The sequence below is a fragment of the Girardinichthys multiradiatus genome, chromosome Y, assembly GCF_021462225.1.
Source record: "Girardinichthys multiradiatus isolate DD_20200921_A chromosome Y, DD_fGirMul_XY1, whole genome shotgun sequence".
NCBI lineage: Eukaryota > Metazoa > Chordata > Actinopteri > Cyprinodontiformes > Goodeidae > Girardinichthys > Girardinichthys multiradiatus.
Window position 1 is genome coordinate 26,477,711 of NC_061818.1, and position 14,908 is coordinate 26,492,618.

Consider the following 14,908-nt stretch of genomic DNA (forward strand, 5'->3'; position numbering starts at 1 on the left):
TTGGTAAAATATTCAGAATTACTAGTGGTTATCAGCAACAACCTTATTCAATAAAACTTTTGAACACACCCTAAACCTGAAAATAAATTAGCTCATGTGTTTGCACATCCTTATCATGACATTTGAGCTGAGAAGCTTTCTAAAGCACATAATAGGTCACAAAGATAGATCCCTAAATACAGGTTAAAATCACATTTTTCTTTTAAAAGGTGTTGGAAAGTTTAGGCAAGAAAGTATTTTCTGGCACCTTTCTGGCAGTTTGTGAGGGGTATATTCCAAAGCAAGCTGTCAGCAGGAGCACAAATACACTCCTTGGAAAATATAGTGCAACTTCTGATAAGACATTTATACCAATAATTATTTTTAGGGATTTGCACTGAATTTTAGCTGCTGTACTCCAAGCAACTAATTCACAAGTCGAACTAAAACAGAATCTTTTCATAGTTTTTATTTCTTCATTACATACCCCTGAGAACTGCATCTTCCAAATTCCAAGCAACAGTTTGTATATCGATCCTGCCTACTGGGCTGTGTGCGGCGATGACATCAACAGGAAGCCAGGATGCTAATAATTAGCACATGTTTTGATCAGTGGAGTGCCACAATCTAGAGGTTTTTTTTTTACAAAATGTCTGTCTCTGATTTATTTTCTGTTTTTTCATAGGGAGGGGCAAGCTTATTTCAGGAGGGTGAGAAACATAGCCTTGGTGTGCTTTATCTGATTCTCTCCTATCCAGTAGAGCTCTTCTATTTAGTCATGATTCATTCTGAACTTCTATTGTTTTTAAATGAGAGAGGTGTGTACAGCAGGAATGATCTAATATGATTGTGCCTCATTCTGGCATGTAGACCTGCAGCTTTTACTGCAAAGTGCAAGACGGGTTCTACTCGAAACTATGAATCCAGACACAGAATTTCTATGTGCAGGTTTATGTCTTGTGTCAGTATGTATTCAATTGGAATGTTTGCAATTCTTCAGTATAGCTCTGGGTTGGAGGGGATTCCTCCGTAGCTCCTCCTTTGTGCTCTGTGCAATGTTATCTGATAGCTGTTAAGTGGAAAAACACAAACATCAGCTAAGCCCTAAGGATGGGGCTTCACAACTCAACCAACTCTTACACCCAGGAAATAAGAGAAAGCATCTGGCAGAGGAATATCACCGTCTGCTGTTTGTACTGCCATTGTGGAGATTTGCATTAACTGGAGACATACCTCAAACACACTGCTTTCTTTACTGACAAAATGGAAAAATCAAAACAAATCAGCCAGGAAATCAGGAAGAGAATTGTTTGGTTCATCCTTGGGTACAGTTTCCAGATGTCTAAAGGTGCAATGTTTCTGTTCATATAAAAGTAAAAAAAACATAGTAATCCCCAGCTACAATACTGCTCAGGAAAAAGATAAAGTTTTTTTTCAAAATGTGCATACCCACCTTAGAAAAATTACCTTGTAAAGATGCTGGCTGTAGCCAGTAAAAAAGACTTATATTGTTGTTTGATGAAACTATAGGTGTTTGGTAATAATAACAAAACTCACTTAGAAGGAAAAGTGGGAAGCTTACATGTCTGACTACACCATCTTGACTGTAAAGTATGGTGGTTGTCTGGGTGCTTTGCTGCGGAGGAATCCAATGCACTTCACAAAAGAGAGCAAAATCTCAATAAATCCATGACGTCAGTCAGAGGTTAAAGAAAACAAATTCAATTTTGTGGAGATGCCATCACAAAGCTCTTTTTTCAGTCCCATAAAAGACTGTGGGCATAGCTTAAATTGTGAGCAAGGAGGTCTACAAACCTGAGTCACTTACGCCAGTTATACCAGGAGGAATAGACAAAATCCTGAAAATTATTGTATGAAGCCTGCAGAACGACACCCAAAATATTTGATCCAAGGCATACAATTTCAAAGGCATTTATACCAAATAGTAAAGAAAGGTATGTATCAAGATTCCTCTAACATTATTCTTCTATTTAGCAAATAGAAAACAATACTATGGTGATACTGACCTAAAATTGGAGAACTATAGTCAGATTCAATTTTAAACAGTAAGAAAACATATAATACATACAGTGTATGAAAATATTTGGTTTCAAATGTAAAATACCTGTCGGGCCATCCTGCTAAATGCCCGGCATGCGGCAAAGCCATTGCTGCATCCAAAACCAGAACCTAGTCCCTGATTTTCTCACTCCTCCATGTCTACTATTTACTGCTGGAGACAACCTCATCCAAAAAGAGTCATCTGGCCACTCCTGCATGCTGAGTCCAAACTGAGGCTGACCCACGCTGTGGTAATTCACTTTGTCACAACTGACCTCAGCCTTGCGGTATAAACCTCACATAATTTGCATCAAAGCCAAAATTGATACATAAACTTGGCATTCACTTAGAAATTTTAAAATAAATAATCAGCTCTAAGTACAAGTTAAAGCAAAACTGTAAGCAGATTAGAACAATTGCAAAACCAGTATGCAAATCTCTTAAATTGCAAATATTGTAAAATTGTAAAACATATTTAAGCAGGGCCCTCTCAAATGTTATTCTCAGTAAATAACATTAGAACTATTATGATGGCTCTGTGGGTTTAGTTACTGGTCATCGGTTTTGCTCGAGGTGATGCTAAAACAAGACTGCAGCTTCAAAATGCCAAGCTATCAAGTTACAAAAGTTTTTGTGCCTAAACAGGATCATTTAATGTTTGAAAGAACTAGATTTCTTCAAAAAAAAAAGAAAAAGGCCACCCCCCTCTCACCTCCCTCTTAGTAAATCCCCTGTTAAAGATGGAAGTCTTGGTTTTAAATTAGTCCTGCAAAGCTTTGCCACAATCACTTTGTTTCTGCTTTTTTGTTTTGTAATTCTATATTTTGAAAGAAGAGCTGTCTGTTTTTATTTAATGGTTTTGGGGGGAGGAATTGGTTTCCGATGGCCTGCATTGTTCAACCAGTGAGTAACAAAGATCATAAGTCATCATGGCACCACAGAGCTATCAGTCCTCCAAGATCATTCTCTTAAAATCATTTTCTTAATGGCCATGGTTCTTGAAATATTCATTGGAAAACGTCAATGGAAAAAAAAAAGATTAATTATAAACTTAAAATGTGTACATTTTAAAGTGGTTATTAAAGAAAAGACAATTGCTGCATATTGATATGTTTATCTGAGTCTCACTGATGATTAAATCTGTTAGTAATAAAGAAAGGGTGGAGCACTGGAGCTCACTCAAATGAAGCTCCAACAATACAGAATGCGTAATTTATATTCTCTACAGATATGCTTTATTGCGTTTTGAGAAACAAGGTTTACCTTTTGTTTGTCTGCATTGTATATGTGAACTCTGTAAGCATAAATTAAGGATTGTGTGCAAGTTGTGTCAGACTACTATGACATTTACAGCGTCTTGTAAAAAAATTTATATTCCTTAAACTTGTCCACATTTTTTCATGTTGCATTTCAAACATTTTTACCGATAAAGGTCTGAAAAGTATGGCAAGCAATTGTCGTTACTCCAACTAGGTCAATACCTTGTAGAATCATTGATAGTTGCAAATAAAACTGCAAGTAGTTTGGGGTGTTTCTAGCAGCTTTGCACATCTACAGACACATTTTTTTTCTCCTTCCTTTTTGCAAAATGCCGCACGGGTGCACTATGTTTACTGATTAGGTGACATCTGAAAGCAGTTCTTTTCAGAATTCATTTAAAATCAAAAAAGTTAAAAATCCACATCCATTCACTTCACAATTTTGTTAGATTTGGTGTTGGTATTTCACGTAAATGCCAAACAAAATGGTGTAATGTCTGTGGTTGTAACAAAAAAAATGATAAAATCTGAAAAAGAATTATAAATATCGTTGTAAGATACTGTATGCGGCCTGCTCTCACTTGCTTCCACTAGATAAGGCAGGTTCCTCTTTTCACCTTGCTGCCGTTGGCACTGCTTCCCCAGCCCCCCAAACCACTGCTTCAATTAGATCTTCAGAAACAGTCGCACTTACAGCAGAGTGCTCATGTTATCAATGGGCTCTCCTTCTTTGCCCCTCTCCAGTTCTGCCAGGACGCACAGAACTGCTTCACCTGGCAGCCCACAGAGAGCCTGGGCAGCAGCCAACAGCTCATTCCTTTCAGTGTTTACTAACAGACCACATGAATCCACATGACTGAGCCAAAAACTTCAGGGTTAGTGACTGCAGTTATGCCTGGACTGGAGTGGTTTTGAAAACACCCCAGTCCAAACTGTGTGCTTGTTCTTTTGTCACTTTTGTCCTGCTTCGGTTTGCAGCCTTGCCACGGTGTTGAAATGAGGGATGCAGAGCCCTTGCGAGCTGTGGGCAGCAGTGTTTGTCACTCATCCTCAAATCTTGTTTGTGTGGAGATCCAAGCCGTTCCATTGATTTACTATGAATCAAACACTGCACTATGGTAACTCCCTTTGACACCGGAAAAGCTCTCCAGTCTCTCCTCAGACACAGGAGGCGGACATACCCCCCCAGTCTGCACACGTAGACAATTTTGCTTTTGTTTCACATGTAAACAATGAACATTACACACGGTAATGATTCACCTGAATTGCAGGTATGGCTGCACTATAAAAAGAGATTTTGAAGGCAATTTTAATTTTAATCAATACAAGCATTTTAGGGGCTGCACTGTTGCCTAGCAGCAAGAAGGTCCTGGGTTCAATACCCGGCTGGGGGTCTTTCTACATGGAGTTTGCATGTTCTCCCCGTGCATGCGTGGGTTCTCACCGGGTACTCCAGCTTCCTCCCACAGTCCAAAGACATGCCTATTTGGTCACTCTAAATTTCCCTTAGGTGTATGAATGAGTGTTTGTATGGTTGTTTGTGTTTTGCCCTCCGATGGACTGGTGACCTGTCCAGGGTGTACCCCGTCTCTCGCCTATAGACTGCTGGAGATAGGCACCAGCTCCCCCATGACCCACTATGGAATAAGCGGTAGAAAATGACTGACTGACTGACATTAAGATAATACTGTTATTGTAATCTAACTGTTTAAAATGAGCTTCATTATGAATTTTCTGTCTTAGATCAGTGTCCTACAGTGCTTTTTTATCCAGACAAATATAAGCCGATTAGAAATTCCTCTCTGTAGTCATTAGGCAGAGTTTGTCTATTCAGATAGTATTCTGGCTTCTCCTCTGAATACCTTTAGTCCTTAACTGAACAGCAGCATAAATACTGATGGATGCTTTTATCAGCCAATCATATTTTAATTTACAGTCAGTTTTGTCCTCCAGCCCATAGTATTCTAACCAGTTTGAATGCGATAATCAAACAAGACGGAGCTGCAGGTGGTTATAAATGTTCAAGAACATCGAAGCACATAAAACTGTATTGCGCTACAAAAGAAAAAAAAGTATTTGTTTAATATATGCTTTTAGTCCTAGATTTGTTAGCCATTTTCCAGATAGACGCTGGAAGGGACCAGTCTTTTACTAAGACATGTAGTCTTTCTCACTAAACATATTTCACTTTCCCAAGGCTTGTCTTCATTGGCTTTTGTATTAATTCCACAATTCATGACTTATGACTTGAAGTTATGTGATATTGGTCAAAATTGTGTTCTGACTATCAGTATAGAAACATTAGTAGGATGGGTGTGTGGTTAAGCTTTCAGTTTACCATAGACTAACTATAACTATAGCAGTAACATTTGTGAGCTGTTTTGTGTTTGCATGTCTCAATAGTTGCTGAGTGAGAGCAGGTAACCATACTAGGAACGGCTTGCCACTGATGAATACATCACTTTAGTAAAAGCTAAGAACTCCCTAAAGACTAAGAAATATTCTGTACTGGACCACAAATTTTCATTTATATCCAACTTTAGTTTGTTTAGCAAAAACTAAGGTAGCTTAAAAAGTCAAACTTCCTAGCAAGCTAAGCTTAAACCTGAGGCAGTCGTTTCCTGTGAGAGGCAAATCTTAGCTATATTAATAGCAGCAGGTTCTCATGCTACCTTAATAGAATAGATTTACAGATTGTATTACTTATTCCCTCGTGTTTTATACCTTAATCACAGATTAGTTATTTTTTGCTTCTTTTTAAAGTAAATGGCCAAAACTCCATTTCCTTTTCAACCACTCCACAATTATAATAAAGAAACATAGGGATAACAAAATCGAGAATTTCCCATGCAGAATTTTGTGAATAATGTATTTCTTTTTAAATGTAAGGTTTAAACATTTTTGTTTCGAGATAGTGATCATCAAGGTCACCTGATGTCAGTAGGGCTCATAAGGACTGACTGTGTAGATGTCAACAATAATAGTAAACAACTGGAATTGACCCAAAAAAAAGTTGTTTCAGTGTGATCTGATGGCCTCTAGTAAACAAATTAGTTTTGACATTTTCATCCAGTCTAAAGAATACAACAATGGAGATGAACACAGCTAATCAGACAGAGGAAGCTTTCAATCTACAAAGAGTTCAACCTTGTCTAACTGGGCCAGAATATGAAGATCCACAAGCCGTGATAAATGCCAGAATGTATAGTTGATACTTTAATATCAGATCTGGCAACATGGCGCAGTTGGTAGTGCTGTTGCCTTACAGGAAGAAGGTCTTGGGTTCAATTCCTGTCCGGGGGTTTTTCTGCATGGAGTTTGCATGTTCTCCCTGTGCATGTGTGGGTTTTCACTGGGTACTCCGGCTTCCTCCCATATTCTAAAGACATGCCCGGTAGGTTAATTGGTTTCTCTAAATTGCTCTTAGGTGTGTGAATATGTGTGTTGTTGGTTGTTTGTGTGTTGCCCTGCGATGGACTGGTGACCTTTCCAGGGTGTACCCCACCTCTCGCCCATTGACTGCTGGAGATAGGCACCAGCTTCCCCGCTACCCACTATGGAATAAGGGGTAGAAAATGACTGACTGACAAATCTTTCAGATTACAAGGATTTCTATTTGATTCAAATCTAATATCTGGCTAAACCATTGCAAAGCTTAATTTTTCCTCTTAGAAATTCATTATTGTGTTTATCTGAATGAATGCTTTGACTTACTTTGATGCTGAAAAGTAAAACCTTTCTATATCTTCATCCTTCTAACCAAGACACCTGAAGGTTTTGTGTCAAGACTGACTGGTATCTGGAACTGTTCTTATTTCCACACTCCTTAACAAAACACCCAGATCCATGTGAAGAAAAGTAACTCCAGAAAATGATGCTTCCATCATCCTATTTCACTGTGAGGGCGGTGTTATTTTAGTCATGTTCAAGCTTGTTTCTGTGACAGATTTTCATTTTGAAATTGTATCCCAACATTTTGACTATTACGTGTTTGATAGATTTTAACTAGACAAAGATTTTTAGTTTAAAATAAAATCTTCTGTTTTACATCCCTACTGCTTTGTCCAGACATATGAAGAAAGAACCATCCCAGCACTTGGCATACAATGATTATGGTTATGTGCCAATCTCTTGGCTTGTACATTTATACAATTAAATTATTTGGAGCCGTTACAACCGATGTTTTCTAAAGGGTGGAAATGAACAAATGTCAAGGAGATCCAAATAGGATAGTTGAATTTTATTTCTGGCCAACTAGATTCGCTATTCAAGTGTTAGGTGAGTACCCAATAAGACTGAAGGCAGAACATAAATTCAAAGGTGCTTCAACAAAGCTAGAAAAAGTTTTGAAACGATTAAAAAACACTTACAGAGGTGTGTACACTGTTGAAAGCCACTGTTTATAATTTCTACATGTATAATGAATGATACACTAGTTTTGTGGTTTCACTTCAAATGTCTTGTTTTGTCAATGTAGTAAAGTTTAATATACAGTGAGATAGATATGCAATTCTTTCAACAGCAAAAGCAATGGGGGACAGGATCTGAGCTTTATAATGAGCAATAAAAGGGTAATAAAATACTCAACATGCCACTTTAGAATGATGTGTCTCACCATGCAGAATGCACCACGCTCCCCATGAAATATTGAGCAGACCAACGCCTTTTACATTTCCAAGACTTAAACTTTTAGCAAAAAAACACAAAACACTACAGGACACCCAGTACAATTCTGCAAACTTGAGCACAGCCAATATCATTGGGCTGAAATCCTAAATGGGGAGTGGAAAGGAGCAGGCCTCCGGTGACGTGCAGGGCCTGCAGGGCGCTGTTCTCAGACTGACTGGGTTGCGTGAGGCACATCTGGAATAGTAACTGCAGAGAGAGAGAGAGACGTGAGGAGCAGACGTCCTGCAATCCTTTTCCAACTGTTCACTTCTCTTCAACACGCCCTTCTCACTGAAAACCTTTACTCTGCCTTCTGTAAGTTGAAATTATGTTTAGAAACCTTTTTTGACGTTACTGAATCTAGGTTTTATGTGTGTGTGTATATATATTTCTATCTATGTATGTATATATGTATAAAGATGCAATAGTTTCAATTAACCAACAGGTCTTTCTCTTATAACTTAAACATGCGTTAGATTTACTTTAATAACCCCAAAGTGCTGTTATGTGTTCAGATGCATGTTTTACGTCTGTCGCAGTTTGGAGTTTTCATTCTTAAGAAAACAAAACAGAGGCAGACAAAGTTTACTCATGGCGGGGCTTACTGGAATGTTTTCCCTCGCATAGGGGTTGAGTTTGACTACTAGTAAATCAGTCTGCATTTCTTGCGTCAATGAAACTTTAAAACAGAACTTTATCTAAAAGTTATTTTAGATTTGCGGGAATTATGTCTATATGAATGAGTAATTAAGTTCTTTGTTTGTTTAAATAATTATGTGTCTTAGTGCTGTGAATTGACTCAAGGTGTTTTTAGATTCGTTTTTAATTTAGTATCAATGTTTTTTGTTTTTTTTTCTTTCAATGTAATGGGACACTTTCGAATTGAGGTAAACAGTACGGTTTATGCAGAAGTGAGGAAACGCCGCCCCCTGGAGTCGAAATTAGGCAGTGCTTGTTTGTGCTGAGCTACTGAATGAATCAATGTTTTTCTGGCTTAAATTGTTTATGCCTATGTCTAGATCTGCATCCAAAATGCTGCTCATCCTGTTCGGAGTCCTTGTTTTTCACCTCATCGTTCTCATTCTTCTCATTGTGTCTACAGCATCCAGTGTAAGCAATTACATTATAAGTGAATTTTACAAAGTATTTAAGGCTACAGCTGTTTTAATGAGTGACAGTTAGGTGATATGGTTTTTGGAAAGAGGCATATCATGTCCATGTTTATGATGGTGTGTGTGTTGTGTTTGTTTCTTTTCAGAAATGGACTGTAGAATCACAAGGACACTCCGATCTGTGGTATAACTGCCGCTCACATTCTCAAGGCTACCGCTGCTCGCAGGCCAGCAATGAAGGTCTGTATGAACTCCAGAACAGCAAACATTTTCTGTTGTTGTTATGGATTATGAAGCATAAATTTCATCCTTTCTGCTTTTTCTTAGATTGGATCCAGGCTGTGCAAGCTCTCATGATCCTGTCTGTAGTCTTCTGCTTCGCCTCCCTGATCGCTTTCATGTATCAGCTGTTCAGACTGGTGAAGGGTGGGCGCTTCTACTTCACCTCCATCTTCCAGATCTTGGCGAGTGAGTATGACTTCATCACTGAGAGGGGTCACACCCTGAAAGGAAGCGGGCTGAACTATGGTGTCATCTGCAGTCTCCCTCATCTCTCTCTCTCTCATTTTGAAAAAAAAAAATGTTTACCAGGTGTGTTTGTGATGTGCGGGGCAATCATCTACACCATTATGAGACCGGATAGTCACAGACAGTACGGCTACGCTTACGTGCTGGCCTGGGTGGCGTTCCCTCTGAGTCTCTTCAGTGGCCTCATTTATCTCATACTGAGGAAGAAGGAGTGAGAGCAGCATCAGCGCGTGGAGGAAACAGAAGGAGTATTTAGGAAGACCCTCATCACAACATCGCATTGTGCCTAGTGCACCCACAGACAATGAACTGACATCCAAGTAATACAGTTGTCTCACCACATGTTGAAAGTATCACAGCAACTTGTCTTGTGGATTCCAACAAGAGATTTTTTGTGTTTTTATATTTTGGTGACAATTAATTTTCCAACATCCCAAAAATATCCACTGGATGAGAAGCATTGAGTCATCCTACCTTCCTTCAGTGTGAAGATGTAAATAGTGTCTGTGGTTTTTAGACATATTTATAACATTGTTTTTTTACTTATTTTTTGTACATAGTGTTGTTGAGTTAACATTGTCATGCTCATTGATAGTGTGTCTCTTCCAAATCATGCAGCTGTACCAAAGAGATGTCGCTTCAGCTTCCACTGTATCAAGCTTTTATCTAACTGTTTTCCCTTTCACTTCATGCCAAATGCTTTTAACATAGTGCCTTACTTGCCTAATAGATGTGTGTATGTATGAAAGGTTATAAAAAGAAAACAAAAAGAGTTAATAACCTCTTGAAGTTTTTTTTTTATTTGTCATTTTTCTTGATATTTTAAATAGAAATGTTTTGAATTTTGTAATATTAAAAATGGTGCTTTTTTTTACACACTATTTTGATCCATGCATTCTTATTTGTGCTGCACGTGTCTTTGCTTGTAATTTGTTTGCTTTGTAAAATTGTAACATTTTTTTTTTCCCATTTCGAATAACCTGTTTGAAATAAATGTTTCTCCCGAGTAAAGACTTATTATTTATCTTTATTGTTTCATCAGGTATGCTCGACTCATTGTGGACTAAGAATCTCATATTATTTGAGGGAATTTTTAAAATCAATTTTCTTTTTTAGCTGCAACAATTTTTAAAAACAAAAAATATTATTATTTAATAATATTATTATTATTATGTTTTCCCAAAATGTGCTGATGTAGTGGGGTTAGGGGCGGCAGATGGAGGGGTTTCCCCAGAGCTCCAATAAAGCAAGACAATAATTAGATGGTGAGAAAGTCCAAGGAGCTGAGTGAAGATCTAGGAATTAGTTGATTCACATAAACTGGAAGCTGCAGTAACACCAGTACAAGTTGAGTTTCATTTCCTTTATTTATTTAGTGCCCATTTACAGCAAATACTGTCTCAAGGCACTTTACAATAAAAAGTTAATTCTGCATTGAAGCCAGTTTTACCTCACCAAGGGTTGCAATAGCGCTCAGACAAAAGAAGCCTCTGCTCCAACCGGAACACCTTCAAGCTTGTCTAAAAGTTTCAGCTGACCACATGGACACGCCAAAGGCCTCCTGGAGAAACGTTTAAAAGTCAAAGAAGAGAAAGACTGAACTGCATGACCCAAATGACAACAAATATGTTTGGAGGAGTGAAGGATTTCAAAGATTATACCTAATGTCAAGTATTGTAGTGCTGGCATCATGCTGTGGGGATGCTTCACTGATAGAGATTCTGCTGTCCTGGGTAAAGAACATGATTATGATGGAGGAGCAGAATGGATAAAACAGGTTAATTTCAACCTTTGGACTAACCTTCCCCAAGTACTGGCTAAATTAGCGTTAAAAGCAGACTCTGTGCAAGGAAACCAACCGGACTGAATGATATCTGTCAATTCTGCGAGAAAAGTGAAATATCCGGCAAGGGTTATGTCAGAAGCTTGTTGATGGCTAGGAAAGGTAAACATGCTTATTAAAGGGCAATTATAGAGGTGAGTAAATATACACTGCTGAGCTTATATGTGTAATTGTGAACATATCAGGATGAGAGAATACCCACAACAAATTCAAACTTTTGCACCCATTTAAACTTTAAAAAAAATGATTAGTTTTGCAACCATGCCAATCGGGAAAACTAATTCAAAAAATGATAAAACACAAGAAAAAATAACATGCCTATGATGAGTGCATTTAAGTTTATCACTTATATAATTAATGTATCTATATCTATAGATATATATACTGTATATATGACTGACATGTCTGTGATTGCATCATTAAAAATTTGCTCTTCAGCAGCATATTCTCAGGAAATAATTACATTTTAGCACATGATGTCACACGTGATATATAATAACTACAGGACAGTATCTCACTGCACAGCTAAGGCAATCAACAAGTTTGCAATATTACATTTTGTAAATGTCTGAAAACCTTCAGATTAAAAGCTTTTTATCTACCCTTTGCGTTAAACAAACTGACAGGAAACAAGCTTTAAAAATGTTAACAGTGCCACCTGGCGACATTTATTAAATGCAAATACATTTGCAAAAAACATTGACATGTTTTGAGAGTATATCTGTGGTGAACAGCAAACAAGTTATTCTGATGTATTTGGATTTCTGGTTGGTACTCATACGTTTAAACTGTATCACGAAGAGCTCAGCACTCCTTTTACTTTGGAAAACATCCTTCTAATTAATTACATTAAATTACATTAGTGTTAGTGAAAAATCACTTAATGCTGCTTTCCCCAAATCTCAGTAGTGAGTAGCAGATTCATTCACAAACAGTGTAATTTACTGGATGCTGCACACATAAAGAAGATGCTCAGGAAAGTGTGCCAATTTGCAGATTTAAAAATACAAAGCAACGAAACCATTAACCAGTTTATAAATGTGGATGTAAGACTGTTGAAGAAAGCCTATATTTCCACTAGGTGGCGCCTGCAGCACAGATTTTCAGCCACAATAACTTCATACATTTATTTTCAAATATTACAGCAAACCATTTTGTATGAAATTCTTTTTTATGCAACATGCAGCTCTTTGTACAACATTTAAACCAATCACAGTGTAACCCATGATGTATTTTTGTTCGCTCTGAAATTGTTCTGGAGCAATGATCATTCAGGCTTTCTGACGATCTTTAAATGTTTCTTCATCAGTCTTTGGCTAATGTCCTATTGGTTTTTATATCCATTTGTTGTATCTGACCATGACAATTCAATGTAACGTGTTTGCCTTAAAAATTGCATCATACTTTACACATACGGTTTGGCTAGCTTTGCTCTAAAGAAGTCTATGTGGGGTTTATTTAGTCTGATTAAGGGGTTTATGGGTGTAAGCTCTCAAATGTTCAAAGCTATACTGAATAAAATGACAACAAAAATATCTTATTATAGTTAGAAAGTTAATTTTTTTTTCTCTGATTAGCTGTGGCTGTGATTCTGCATGGCGCTGCAGTTGGTATCACTATTACTTTATAGTTAGAAGATAAATAAATACAAAATAAATAATTATATATGCTTTTAATGTATAATAAATACAAAATGTTATTAAAAACATCACATTTATTAATTTATTATGCATTCAATAAATTATTTTAAGTTTTAAATCACAGTTGATCAATGCATTTATTTATTTTATGTATTTATAATTTCATTTCAATTGTCACATATAATTATTTACTTAATAATTACAGATGTAGTGCACTGCGGCAGTTTTGGCCCTCATTACCCAGCATGCCTGAAATTTTTTTTTCCATTGTGTGTTTATTGCACTCATAAGCCTATTTCATACCCAAACCTTAATTTTTTTCAAAACAACCAAGATGCCCAGGGGAACTCTGGAGGAGCCACAGAAATCCACAGCTCAGGTGGGAGAATCTGTTGATAGGATAAGTATCACAATATAAGATGGAAAGATAACACCATACATCCACCAGAATATCTCATTTTACCATGAAATATGGTGGTGGCAGCTTTATGCTGTGGGGACATTTTTCTTTACCAGTGACTGGAAATCTGGTTAGATATGACAGGAAGATGGATTGAGCGAAATACATTGCAAAGCTGGAAGAAAGTCTTTAGATTAAACAGATTAGGTTCACCTTCTAACAGGACAATGATCTGAAACAAATCGCCAGAGCTGCAATGGAAAGGCTTAGATCAAAGCATGTTCAATGCATACTCTATATTCAATTAAGAATCTGCAGAGATGCTCTCTATACAATTTGGCTGAGCCGGAGCAATTTTGTAAAATAGAAGTCATCAGTTTGTCAGTATTTGAATGTGCAACCTTGATCTAGACATACCCCAAATCATCTACAGCTTATTCTAGGTATTATCTCAGATGGGGCTAAACAAAAATCATAAAAACAAATTTTTCAGAATATTATTTATAGAAACTCTTACTACATGCACGCTCATTATGAGGGATATTTGCAAAGCCTCATTGCAATCTTTTATTGCATGCTCATTTACCTGTGAAGATAGTGACTTGATGCAATCAGTTAGGTTACCTTACACTGAAAAAGCTGAACTTCACTGTATTGTTTTATAACAAGGGATTTATCTAAAAACCAAACTAGGGAAAAGAGTTGAAAATTAGCAAAAGCTAAAAACCGAGTGTCTCCAACTCTAGTCCTGGAGAGCTACTGTCCCTTCACACTAACACACCTATTTACATGAACACAATGTAAATATGAGAGATTATAGACAGAGCTAATTTCTATCTCCAGTTGACCTTATCAACATGAAAATGTGCCCAGTAATAAAAGACAAGTTTTGTTGTAAAAGTCTCCAATGCTAAGACTTTTTGCCAGAGGGTCTGGCATAGAGAAACCTGATGCCACGCTAATTTACACATATATCAGCTAATCTGCACCAAACTGAATATGATGCATATCAATCCAGCCCTGAACAGATATTAACACCAAAATTATTTGGTGTTAATATCTGTATTAGTTTAGAATTTAAATCAGCTGCGCCCCCCAGCAAATTTGAAACAGCTATATCTTCCTGATGCATCATACAACATTTTGTGTTTCCTCGTGGATGACTGATCAACATATTGTAATGGTAAATTAATGACATCACTTTAGCTCCACCCACTGACAACAAAGTCATAGGTTACTGTGATGAATGACCTACCATGACAGTCTCAAGAAGTTTCAAACTTTGTTTTATAACATTTAATAATTTTAAATTACATTTTCAAAAATACTACAGGAAGTCTTCCTTAATCCATCACCACCAAACAGGAAGTGACTACAGCTTCTATCAGGAAGGTCGGATTTTGAAGACTTATCCCGAG

The 14,908-nt window shown here is 37.2% G+C and overlaps 1 protein-coding gene across 1 annotated transcript; it reads left to right on the forward strand.

Annotated features, from left to right (window-relative positions):
• The first annotated feature begins 8,125 nt into the window (after positions 1 to 8,125).
• Positions 8,126 to 10,618, forward strand: LOC124864220 (peripheral myelin protein 22-like). The gene is made up of 5 exons (XM_047358907.1): positions 8,126 to 8,282; positions 8,987 to 9,077; positions 9,226 to 9,319; positions 9,407 to 9,547; positions 9,671 to 10,618. The coding sequence occupies exons 2-5, from the start codon at positions 9,000 to 9,002 to the stop codon at positions 9,820 to 9,822; spliced, it is 465 nt and encodes a 154-aa protein (XP_047214863.1). The 5' UTR covers positions 8,126 to 8,282; positions 8,987 to 8,999; the 3' UTR covers positions 9,823 to 10,618.
• The last annotated feature ends 4,290 nt before the right edge of the window (positions 10,619 to 14,908 follow it).

Bases quoted from the DNA above. Each gene is read 5' to 3' on its own strand.
- LOC124864220 (XM_047358907.1), top strand. From the start codon at position 9,000: ATGCTGCTCATCCTGTTCGGAGTCCTTGTTTTTCACCTCATCGTTCTC. The intron at 9,320-9,406 runs GTCTGTATGAAC...GCTTTTTCTTAG, and splicing joins CTCGCAGGCCAGCAATGAAG to ATTGGATCCAGGCTGTGCAA. The intron at 9,548-9,670 runs GTGAGTATGACT...AATGTTTACCAG, and splicing joins CATCTTCCAGATCTTGGCGA to GTGTGTTTGTGATGTGCGGG.